We start from the raw sequence: 13,151 nt of genomic DNA on the forward strand, positions 1-13,151 counted from the left end.
ACACTGTGAGTGAATACTTCACCACGGAGAAGCACACGTCGTGAGTGCTTGTTGGAATATTTCAGCACCGCGGAGAGAACGAGTGGTGCTGTGGCCCTTTTCCATATTAATTGTGAGAAATTTGGAGTAAACAGTACGTCCAGACCAGAGCAGTGATGAATAATAAGTCCACCCAAAGATGACAGTGTGCATACATTTGTATAATTTGTGTGTGTGTGTGTGTGTTTTGATGGACTTCTTGTCCCACATAGAACACACAGAGAATGTGGTGGGGCTGCTCACAGCTGATGAAAATATAAAAGTAGTGTTTTTTCTTGTGCTATGACACCTTCAGGGACATGTTGTAAAAGGTAAGTGTTAAATATGATGACACACAAACACTTTTGTTTCTACTGGTGAAATGTAAATGGCGTTCTGTAGTCACTGATGCCCCCTGTTTCCGTCACTAAAGCTGTTTCTGCACAGCGCGAAAGAAGCCTGCATTCACTTCTGAGGTGCTAATTAAGACACGATTTAATTATGAGCGGACAAAAATGTATATAGACAAGTACAATGAAACTGCTGTGCATTTTAGATCTTGAACTCAAAGTTATCTATCAGATTAATTTGTGATTTCATTGTAATCATGTCTATTTTTTTACTACTGCATTGCACAACCCCTTCAGACATTTCATTTTTTTGTGTATGATGATATATTTCAGGTTATGATGAATGTGCGTCACTCTAAGCTGTGCATCAAGTTAATCCGTGCATTTAGTAGGACACAAGAATGTAACTTTCTCTTCTGCAAGAGCTGGATAAGACTGGTTGTAAAAGGGCACAAGGTGACAGTAGGTGAATACATTTTACTGAGGACTTTCTGTTTAATGGTTAGTAAGATGAGGACGTCATGCTCCTATGAAATGAGGAGGAATATCTACTGTTTGTAATGAATCCCCATTTAATTAGACTGTGTAATGTGTTAAACATCTTTCCCTGTTTTTTATCATATTGTCTGTGCCTTAGAAGGTATTGACTCAAACTGATTAAAACAATAATAATAAGTTACTTGGGGTGAGATTGTTTTGTTAATTTCTTAATGAACCTGTCCTTTGGAGACACTGTGGATGAGAACTCCTTAAAACTCTGAAACAATCTGAACATCCACAGAGCTGTGAAAACTATGTTCTGTGATCAAGAGCTCCAGAACTAAATGAACCTTGTAGGTATAAGTGGTGGGCGTCAAGGTCAAGAATGAACTTTGAACCTCAACTTTGGATTTGACGTGGAAAGAAGATCCGACAGTGATTTGCTTTTTTAAAGACTGTTTAAGAACAGCTGCAGTGGCGCTATATTGTTGGGTTAATGGCCAATAATGCACTTTGAACCTTAAAAGTAATATTTGGGGGAAACGAAGGCCTATGTTAATGATGTGAAGAGAGACATCTGCTTATGCGAGTTCGGTCCTTATTTTATAGACAATCAAAGTTTTTATTTTCTTATTATTTAAAATGTAGCCACGCACTGACTATTGCCCTGACTCCTCTTCAAAATAAAAAAAAAGCACACACGCTTTTACGCGCTTAATCGATTCGACTCGTGTGCGTTTGCGCGCACGCACGCACGCACGCTGGCGTGTGGAACGGGAGCCGAGAGATGTCGTCCTCACTACACCTGTGCTGCCGCCTCCTGGACGGACGCGACTCCTTTGCAGCGACGGTGCTATAAGTGAGCGGACGGCTCATGAGCCCCACTCCGAGCGAGAGGAACCACACGCACGGAGCGGGATGGCGAGGGTCGTACAGCCGCACCTCCTCCTCCTCCTGCTGCTCGCAGGGCTCTTTCTGGCGTGCACCATGACGGTCCGAGCGAGCAGAGGCGCGGCGTCGCCCGACGAGGAGAGGGACCGGGACCGGGACAGGGAGACCGACGCGGAGGCTCCGTGCGAGGTGAAAGCCGTGACCGTCTCCACGCTGCCCGTGCTCCGGGAGAACGAGTTCAGCTTCACCGGCGCAGCCCCCGGCAGCGCGGTCGCAGCGGGGGGCGCCGCTGGAGCAGGTGTCGGTGGTGGAGGAGGAACTGGAGGAGGCACTGCTGGTGGAGGAGGAGGAGGGGGGGAATCCCGACTCCTGTTATTCGTCAGGACAGATCTACCTGGGCGAATTTCCGTGATGGATGATCTTGACAACACAGCTCTCCCTTACTTCACCCTCGGTAAGAACTGCTGCGCTCGTTGTGATAACTGGTAGGCTTGTGTTCACCCTAAATGCCCAAATCATGTGCTCTCACACGCACGCAGACACACACACACACACACGCACCTCCTGGCTTTGAATCACCTGTCCTGTTCCAGTATCCAGCCATACAGTTGTGGTAAGGAGGTGACGTGTGAGTCCCCCCCCCCCCCCCCTTGTTGCTTCATAAACTACTTGTGCTTCGGTACATGATGCATTTTAAGTGTGGCTGCTGTTTAAATGGGACTCTTTATTTTGTTCCTGTGCCCCTCTGTGCCCCCCTCTTCTCTCTGGCTTTCCCTAATTTTGTGGTTGAATGTGATTAGGACTTTGAATTTCACGCATGCCCCAAGTACGCTGCCCCAATCAAAGGATACAATTTGGCCCTGCAGATCTGCATGAAATTGGTGTTTTATTCTCACTTCAGCACATAATTGGAGTAACACGTGCATTGCTAGGCGATATGCAACCAGCGATATTGGGGCACGGTGGGTGTAATCACGGGTAACTGATTCGATCCGAACAAACACCGGACTTGGAAAGGTCATCTGGAGTTCTCCATGAAAGCCTCTGACTTCCAAATGGTCGTCGGAGTAGCGTCACTAATTTCAGAACCACGAAAGGGCATGATAGAGGAAATGTATTTCTGCCTAACACCCCCGCCCCCCTTCCTCCCAAAATAAGATTTGTGCTTTGTGAGCGGAGCAGATTATGCATGAGGGGAACTAGCTTACCTGCTTTTGTCCATATATATTTTTTCACTTATGTCACATTAAGTCTTGAGAAAGATGGATGTTGCTGTTCTTCCCCCTTTGGTTTGTATGTGCTGGTGGAGGTGCAGAGAGTGTATAACAACAATAAGCCACACGCTATGGACTGTAATTACAAAATGCTTCGTATTCGCGCAGTGTAATTGAACAACTGTTTTATGGCAAATAGAAAGAGGCAAGACTTGGTGGAGGTCATTGGCTTGGCTACTGACAAAATCCACGTCTGATTACCGAGTCTTTTGGACTGAAATTGTGGATGTTTTGGGGAAAGGATATCTGATCTGCTCCCTGTTTCCTTCTCCGTACAGAGGAGGACGGGGTAAACTGGCTGCGTGAAGCAAAGGCAGGCGGGCTGAGAGATGGAGCATCAAGCTAGCAAATCACTTTCTATTCTCATTAAGGACAGCCGTTGACTGGTGAAAAAAGGCCTCTCCGTCCTCCCAGTCAGCCAGCAAGCGCATTTGCCGCTTCGGCCCTTCTAGTTCGTGACTGCATGTTGTAGAGGGAACGAGGCACGAGGGAGAAAACGGCTCCAATATGTTTAATGCAAGCATGCTCCTTGACTACATTGTGAACTGGAATAAGAGCTCTGGTACAGTACTATGCAAAAATAAATCCTGATGTTTTTCATCATAAAGCTGACATTTATAAAAAAAAACAAAAAACATACAGTTATAAAAAAAAAACAGGATGTTTCTTTTTAAAAGAATGAAGACTGCTGATGTTTTTATTTGATTTATGTTGCCATAAGCAATAGTGTTTTTTTCACTGCAGCACCTATTATTTTGCACAGGAGTCCAAGACAGAAGTGGACATTTTGGTGTCACCTGTGTTTTGCATGTGTTCAGTACTTTACACATAAGGTCATTTTGACAGCTTTTCTCTTGATGGATGAATGCTGGATGATGATGCTTCAGGGTGCCACAGAAGCCTATATGCCTCATCCAATACGTAATCAGACATGCATATATTATATGAGCGTAGGCATTGGCATTCATTCCTCTGTTTTATGTTTTAATACCACTGAACATTATAAAGGACTGCATAGCGCGTTGACTCTATTGGATGGGAGGCAATCACACATCTACCATATTCTCTTGCGCTAATGCTTCATGTTCTGAGGCTTTCATTGTCAACATCAGTGCCTGTGGACCAAAGAAAAACTTTAACAACGCAGCAAAATGCTGCCTTCAATAATGTGAGACTTGTTTTAAAAGGACGTAAACAACTCAAAGGGAAAAAAAAATCTAGGTTTTCTCACCGGCTGTGACTGCGGAGTATGACGATTTCATGTAGCGTCTCACTTAATGCACCGCTTGCTTGGACATTTCAACCTCCTGTGCTTGGTTTGGTTTCCCTCTTTACGTTGCAAACCGATGGACAGACATACGTGTCCACTATTTGGCTCCAACCTGTACTTGCCTCATCGGGCGGTTGACTGACATGTAAATGTGCAAAACCTCATGTTCCCTTTCATGACAGCTTCTCACACCTTCACACCTTCTTCTTGGTTTTTATCTTTTCTAACATATCGCCACTCGCTTCTTATTTTCTGATAAGGATTCTAGAGATATTTCATACCTTATGAGCCAAATGAAACCCGAGCCACGACGAGCGCGGCCCAGCGTCGGTTTCTTTGACTGGTTTTGTGGAAGGAACGTCAGAGGTTAAGGAAGGTGGGAGAAGCACAGTAAGTCCCTTCCCCACTGCGGCCGGCTGCCTGCTCGGCTTTGATTTATTACCTCAAGTGTCATGGTGAATGGACAAATTGAAAGGGCGGCGAAGAGGAAATGCACAGCGCTGCTTCCCCGTTTTCTTTGTCTTTTCTATGTGTGAAGAAAAATCAAAGATAGACAACAGTGATGAATAAATGCATTCAATAAGCACACGGCAAACATGCCATCCTTACTTTTGTTGGGAGTGTTAGATTTGCTGATGTATTTGTTTTTTTTGCGTGGGTGCATTTTAATATATGGAAGATACCGCAAAGATACGTAACTTTCTTCTGCATCACAGCTTTCCCCTTAGTGTCTCCAATTTTTTCCAATGAGTGTTAATGGCAGGAGCAGTTGTGCTTGAATTCGACTTCATCGTATCAAACTTAAAAGTTCTAGGCAGGGATCTTTTACGCTTTGTCACACAAGATCCTTTTATTTTGCTGATTTGAAGTGATCTGGGAACGTGGCTGACTCGGTAAACACCTCATTAAAGAGTTCACCTTTTTGAGAGCCTTCAGTCACGTAACACAGGAGCAAACGTCTCCCTGTCCTTTATCATCTCCGTCGATTTGAATTGGACAAAATCTTGACACTTTTAATTTTCCACCACGTCTTTTTTCTTTTGTTCATCTTACTGAGCTCTAGCTTTCAGCTTTGCCGCTCTCTTGCCGTAGCCTTCTAAGCAGGCGTTACGGCAAACCCAGCTTGGGAGGGGATATGCGAGCAACGGGGGTAAAGAAGCAAATGTCCAGAATGCTTTCACTGCTTTACCTCCTGTGGCACAGAACATGCGCCAACTTCACAACACCTCAATCGTATGTCGAAGGGTGGAGCTTAGCGGTGCAGGACAAGCACTCGAGAGGGTGGTAAAGGTCGACAAGATTTAGAATCTTGACATGGAGTTTTGGGGAAAAACTTCATTCTTTACGGCTTTGAACGGTGTCGTCATTGGGGATAAAACAAACTAGACCACCCAACTGAGACGCCAAGTATGTAAAGAGAGCAGAGATAATAGGATCCACGGTGGAGCCTGTGCGTGCCATCAATGGTCTATTTGTCATCATTTGACCTGCTATAAGAAACCTACGGGAGGCTGTCTTTTTTAGATGAATGCTCTACTGCAGTCTCATTTGTAGTGGGAACTCTGTTCCTAACCACACTGTGCACTTGTAATTCCCTTCCCCAGTGTTTTCTCTTCTCTTGGTTTTGTTCTTATACAGCAAACTGGCAAGTTTTTGACAGAAAGGTAGTTCTGCATTTAGCCTTGATCATTGCTGCCTGCTGTGCGCTCACCTGCTGCGATTCAGAACTAACAAATACAAGCTTGGCTGCGTGTCATGGGATATCCCCATATTGTATTTTTAATACATTTTTGTGTTTTGCAATTATTTGTGAAGTGCAAGTAGTGTCTTCTTCCACTGTGGTTTGTCAGCATATATTACGACCAAGGTCCATATCCATTGTGAGAATGTGCATCGCTAATCTATATTTTATACCTCAAACACAAGATTTGTGAGGAATGAAAAGGGGGAGAAAAAATAACGTAAAAGTGTCTTAGCAAGATGCTGGGCCATAATGAGCCACCAGAACCTCCTGAGGCTATGACACTGGAGCGATAAACACCATCCTCCCAGAAGAGATCGCCTCTTTTCGTCTTGATGACGGCGGTGGAGAGTGCCGTTGAAGACATTGGTCGGTGGTAAATTGTGGGTTGACATCTGATGAATGGGAAGGAAAGAGTTTAGCATTTTCACACTCCTCTGCCTTGTTTGTTTTCCAATAGTTTGATTGAGGTCTTGCTTTCAATTTTTTGTCACATTGTGAAACTGTGTTTTCTTTATTTTCATGAATGGAATTAGATATAAAAGACAAGTAAACTGAAGAGAGTATTTCCACACAGAAATTTAACAGTGGGAATGGAAATCATTTTTTCTGCTCACAGTTTTATAATAGTTCATAACACAGATCCATGTATAATTCCACAATTAAATTAATTTGATTTTGTATAGCCCAAAATCACAAATTACAAATCAGCCTCAGAGGGCTTTACAGTCCGTAGACATACAACATCCTCTCTCCCAAAACCCAAATCACGGGAAAAACTCCTAAATGGGGAGAAAAAAGGAAGTAACCTAAGGGAGAAGGGCAGAGGAGGGAACCCTCTCCCGGGGATGGACTGAATGCACAACCTAAAAGATTTACAGTACCGGTACATTCAATTCATACAACGGGAAATATACACATGCGGCCCACTTTAAACCTTTAATAAAAGTAGTGCATGAACACATTGCGTTGAATGGATTGTGCAAATCTGCAGTTTGGGTCTGGCCCCAAAACACCTGAGCCTTACCAGTCGAGTAAACTTCCATTTCCTCACCATGACAGAGAGCGGCACCGCCTCACCGCCCTCCTCGGCAACAACAGGGTGGTTTTCAAAAAACAAACAAACGGATTATGAGGTCGCATTACATCACCCAACGTTGAGGCCAGCGGGCCGGCAGAGAGTGAATGATCAGGCTCATTCAGCGTTGTGGTGACGATGAAGGATGGATAAACGCGGTCAGCGGACGACGCTGGTTGCTTTTCCTTTGGAGGAACGTGACGCTTTCTTTTACCATCGGCGTCTTCCGTTCGTGCCTTCTGGTAGAGTTGGACGGCTTTGATGTAAAGATAATCATTTCATCATTAGCATTGCTGAGAGGGGTGCTTTTTTATTTTTATTTGTCTTTTATTGGACGGAATGAATAAAGGAGATCATGTAAATCCCGTTAATGAATGCACAAGCTCTTTCCCCTGATTTATTCAAAGCAACAACATGCACAGTTGTTCACACATTTCCCCACCATTTCATTAATTGGCAAAGAAGATCAAAGATAATGTTTGGCAAATGAGGAGATGGCATAATTCAATAGCTTTTGTTTTATTTATCATATATTGTCTGTTTTTCAATGAATCAGCGGCCTTTTCTCCTCGGTTTATCGTAGATCCTTATCTTCGCAATTGTTTGCTCCTCCTTAAACACAAACATGACATGTGGGTTTGCTTTACTGATGTATCAAAACAAATAGGCCCGTCTGCTCATGAGTTTTATTGTAATAAGCGGCATAAAATGCTGAACTGCTGAATTTAGCCTGAGCATGCTGATTCTTGAACACATGTAATGAAACCGCGCCTTTAGCATTTGCCATAGGACCTCCGCTGGGGGTCTGGAAGCTCTGATAGGTTCAGGGACAACACTGTGACTTCTGCCGATACTGTCATGTATATTCCTGTTTAAACTGGCTTTCAATTAGACATTAGCTTAAGAAATAAAAGGCAACCTGAACTGTGTGAGTAGCGCAGACCTACTACTCTCGATATTTAAAGCTGGACTATGAAAGAATAGCCTGGATTGTGTATCTAACGAAAGATCTGTTGCAAGCTGATTCCCAAAAGCTTTATACACTTTCTCCTTGTATGCCGTAAAAGGGGCTTTCAGATATGTGCGCCGAATGCATAATGTGACACTGATTTATAAAAGCAATTCCATTTAGTCGCTCCTTTTGCTCCTCGGTTGTGTCCCCCGCCACATAATGGAATGCCCCGTGTGACAAAGGCTGTGCAGTGAATTTGCTCTCTTAGGAAAAATACGCTTTGCAACGCGAGCCGGACATTTGGTGCTCGTAAAGATCCATCAACGTTCCAACAATATCTTTAAAACCAAGGGGGATGTGTAGACGATATTTGACAAAGATCAACTTTGTCTACAGATACCGCAGGAGGAGCACGTCCAACCTTTTGGATTTGATGGAAATAAAGTAGCGACTACCACACCAGACCCAACGCCGAATCAGGCCGGGGCCACAATGGCCGCTTCCTATCCCGCCACTTTGGCAAAATTCCTCGGCGCACGCCCGTCTTTGACCTCCACCCACATTCTGATCTCAACCACAGGGTTTTTATCTGACTAGCGAACCTGTTCACAGACAGACGGGACATAAAAACACCCGGGCCTCAGCACTGCCTCTCGTAGTTCCGGTGTCTACAAGAGAATATTTATACACAAATGTACACAACGTGAAAACAGTGGCTGCCGCAAGCTGCTACGAAGGAGGATCGGATAGGCAGGTTTTTACTAAAGGTTGATTGTTTGGATTCAATCAGTGCCTTAAACCAAAGATTAAATCAGGGTTTTCATCACATTTTTCCATCAATTCAGCGGTGCATCAAAATGATGAAAAACCTCTGTATATATAATCTGTTGTGGGATTGGATTGGACATTTCATGGTGAGTTTGGCAGTCGAAATATATTCTTTTCTTCCTCCTGGATCTATACAAAAAACAATGGTTTCTTTTGTCCTAGGATTTCACTTTAAAAGTTGGGCATGTCATAACTTTTGTGTGTGTGTGTGTGTGTGTGTGTGTGTGATCCTCATGAATTTATTAATTTTTTAACGTTACAAGGACGTTTTTGAAGATGAACCATTTGCTCATTTAGTTTATTGAAATCCCCTGATTAGTACCGGATTGATTTCCATTATAAGCAGCTGGAAAACAACAAAAGTGAACGTTTAATGAATATTTCAAGCAAATTAAAACGCAGTGTACAACTGCGGTTGACTGGCAGAACTTGTGGTACATTCATGTAGATGCTGAAACTTTAAAGTGCCCTAATTCCTTTGAGTGTGTGTATGCTTTTAACAAATTTCCGTCAAAATATTTCCCTTCCTAGAGTACACAGTTAGCTGCCTCTAACTACTCTGCTAAACAGCCTTTTCCTTCTTGTCTTGTTTGAAAGACACTTCTGACCCAGTGCGTGGATTTGACACACACACTATGACATTAAATGAACATAACAGTGGAGTCCACCGCTCGATGTCTTGACTGAACGAAGCACCATCAGACAGCAGACAGAGTGATTGTGTTCATGGAATACAAATTGTTTGCCCTCTCGGAGCACATGTGCCCACATTTCAGAATTCAGAAGCTCTGGCGTTACTCACATCCCCACGTGAGAGTAATCAGGACGCTTAAGTGCCGGCGTGATGCACTTTGCCGGGGGTACACGGCGAGCGTGTTGTAATGGATATTCTGCATACCTGTACCTGCTGATTACTGAGAAGATACTCAGCAGTCTGTTGAGCGGTGCCTTGTGCAGACTGTGAGAAGTACAGCATCTTTCACCGAATGAAGCTGCTTGATTGTTTCCTGTGGAACATTTATGTTTACTGTTACCTTTTTTTTGTGATTTTGTCAAAAGGTTGTTATTTAATTGCAAAGTATCCTTTTCCTTTTGGTATCTGCTTACATGGCAACAACGAACAATTACACATTTTTGGAATAAAAGGGATAATGTGAAATAGAAAACTAGCTTTAGGTGTTTTACTACAATTTTGTAGAATCATTGGGCCACTTTTTCCCTTTTGAAGCTGCGTTTCATGTATTCCACAGAGAAATTATTCTTTTTCAAGGAACAACGTCTTCTTTTTTTGCCACAGGGAATTATATTGTTTCAAATTGTATTTGTTCATTGAGGCATTCCATCCTCTGGCAACCACACCGGCGTGTCGTAATGAAGACCGTTGAGAGAGTAAGATGGAAGTGAGAATTGGCTTCAATTGGCTGTCAGTAGGACGAACGCTCTACCCAGAAACGGCCTCCATGGAGTTCACGCTCACCCGTCTCTCTGGCTTCAAACAAACCAGACGGCCTGTAAATGTCCACCTACTGGTTGACGGTTTAGATTTCCAAATCATAAGGCAGGATGAAAGACCATATCCATTCTGTTTGGGCTCCAGTTGCCTCCCCCCATTCTCTCTCTCTCTCTCTCTCTCTCGCTCGCTCTTCATCTCCATCTGTCTCTTGTCCGTGTTTCTTTTATGAACACTACACAGTTGGCCTACCTTTGCTTTTATTCAGAACTTCTCTAGGTAATTTAAAGCGAGTCGATAGATTCAAGATAAATGAAAAAATTAAGAATCAGTAAAGTATTTCCCTTAGTTTTTTGTTTTTTTTATCACAGTGCGGCCTACACTTTATGGTACCAATATCGCATGCGTGTTAGTGATTCATTACAGCGGAGACGTCGTTAAACGGTCTACAATAACCTAGTTAATGGAATTATTGAAATCGCATAATGGTCTTACTTTGCAAACACAACGAGCGGTGTGTGTGTGAACGCTTCAGAGAGGAAGAGGAGCAGCATTGTTCATTGTAAGCTGGTCACAATGATGTTTAAGACCCATAAAATTTGATTCCCACCAGAATTTGCTCTGCACGTTGGAAATGCGCCAGCTGTGCACTGCTCACCATCACCATGCCCCGTCGTTCCTACAAAGGATTTTAAACCTTTTATCTATGCTGGTTTGTTTTGTACCTATTTGCATTCCCTCCAAGCTGTACAATCGGAGATTTCCTCACAGATAAGAAAATGAATGCACCATTAATCTCCCTCTCGTCTGACGGGTTCCCTCCCACAAGTTTCATTTTTTTTTCAGCTCCTTCATGCGCATCCGTCCAAGTTCCTGGTGGGGGTTTTGTTTTATCTGCACGGGGGGGGAAACATCTACGACACTCGAACTCTCCACTTGTCAGTGTTCTCGATATGAGTCCATTGATTTCATACAAAACAAAAGGGGATTTCTGCTCTTTGATCCATATGACCCTCGGGAAGAGCAGATTAACTTGTGAGCAACCATTGGCTGTTTTTCTTTTAGATAATGGCGGCATTGTGTAGGCTTTTCAAAAGAATTCATTATGTGAGAGCCACAAACAGAATCTTACATCCGCTCATGTTCTCGCCTTCGTGTTCTCGTCTACTGCCACAGAGCCTTTTTCCAGTGCTCCGAAAAAAACGGGAGGCACACAGGAGGTATCCTGATCAGACGAACCAAGCCACCTCAACTGCCCCCTTTTGTGGGAGATGAGCTTTACTCTGAGCTCCCTTAGATATATTTGAGCTCTCTAAGGCTGGTCTCAGCTGCCCTGTAAAGCAAACCGATCTGGGCTGCTTGTGTTTTACCGTCACTTGTGAGAGCCGAGGATACCTAACTCTCTTTCAACCCCAGAGGGGGCAACCCGGCATTTTAAGGCGTATAACCAAAGCCTCATTCATTTGATGATTAATTATGGGATGCGTAACACGATCACAGTGATAACTTGAAATTTTCGTTGCTTTTTGTTGAAGTTTTCTATTCAAAATGTTACTTTCTTTGGCTTTTTCAAAAGCACAGTTTTGCTAAATGACTTACAACTGAGTTACAACTGACGTTTTAAATATTGAGTGATTGGTGTCTGTACATTTTTTTTAAAGTAATTGTTGAAGCTTAAGAATTGAAAAGGAGTGCTTGTTTCTCCAGCACCCTATAGACTCCCGTTAAGCCTGAGGGGGAATAAACCGGCACTTGGCCTCACATATTGTATCCTTTATCCACAGGATGCTCATTGGTATTTCATGGTCGTATTCTTCTCGCCTCTTTTCAGAGGCGCAGCATTTTTTCAGGTATTTTGTCTGGCTCTGGATTAGCTCTGATCTAACAGCAATTACCCTTGGAAGTCTAACACGGCATAGCAGGCTCTCTTGAGGTCACTGGTGGGCGATGTGTCTTCAGACCGGTTAAAAGGGATGGTTTGGATGTTCTAAAGTGGGTTTGTGTGAGGTGCTTATCCATAATACACACAAACGGTATGACGGGTAGCACGTCTCTAGCAAGCGGGGAGCTGCCACACTGATTAAAGCAATGTCCAGTTGTGCATCTCCAAATTTTTGTTGAACATTATGCTGTATTTATAAAATATTCTCTTATTAAACTTGGCGTTGAGAGCCATTGTTTGTGTGGGACTCGGCTCAATGTGGAACATAGTCGCTAAACCGGCTACTCCTGTGTCCTGCATTTTAAAATATTCAGTTCGCAACACTTAAGTGATCATATATTTTTTGGTGGGCCTTTTTTTCTACCAGGCTTAAAAAGTCATTGCGACCAGCAGAACACTGCTTTTTGTATACAGTGTGCGTGCCAGCGGCGTCGGCAAATGGCTCTCTCGCGGCAAGGTGAACCGGTGAACATATTCTAAACATAGCATACACGTCAAATAAAATGAATGTATTTAGATGGGCCTTTACTAAGGTGGCGAGGTTTTTACTGGCAAAATAATGTTAGTGCTGGGACCAGGCTGTTTGAAGAGCTGCACCAATTAAACCTGATTTGATTAAGACTGCGCAAATACCTTTTAAATAATGCAGTCATGCATAGACCCAGTGGTGATAAAACGAGTGTTTAATAGACATATCCTCCTCCCACACGCATCACAGCATGATGCTAATCTTAACTTCACCTCGTCTAAATAACTGTCAATGAATTGAGGCTAACGCAACAGCAGCACTCCGGGGGGAAGAAATATGTCCTCTAGGGGTTTTAAACATATGATTCTGAAAAGTAAGTTTGGAGCTGGCATGCATTCCTGATGTTGA

General features: G+C 43.4%; 1 protein-coding gene across 1 annotated transcript in view; it reads left to right on the forward strand.

The window, feature by feature from the left end:
• Positions 1-1,584: 1,584 nt before the first annotated feature.
• astn2 (astrotactin 2) overlaps positions 1,585-13,151 on the forward strand; it is a 172,570-nt gene continuing 161,003 nt past the window's right edge. The window contains exon 1 of the mRNA XM_040197294.2: positions 1,585-2,193. Within this exon, the coding sequence (XP_040053228.2) occupies positions 1,767-2,193 (427 nt within the window). The 5' untranslated portion in view covers positions 1,585-1,766. The remainder of the gene's footprint in view (positions 2,194-13,151) is intronic.

This window comes from Gasterosteus aculeatus, chromosome 14, assembly GCF_964276395.1.
Source record: "Gasterosteus aculeatus chromosome 14, fGasAcu3.hap1.1, whole genome shotgun sequence".
In the NCBI taxonomy this organism is placed as follows: Eukaryota; Metazoa; Chordata; class Actinopteri; order Perciformes; family Gasterosteidae; genus Gasterosteus; species Gasterosteus aculeatus.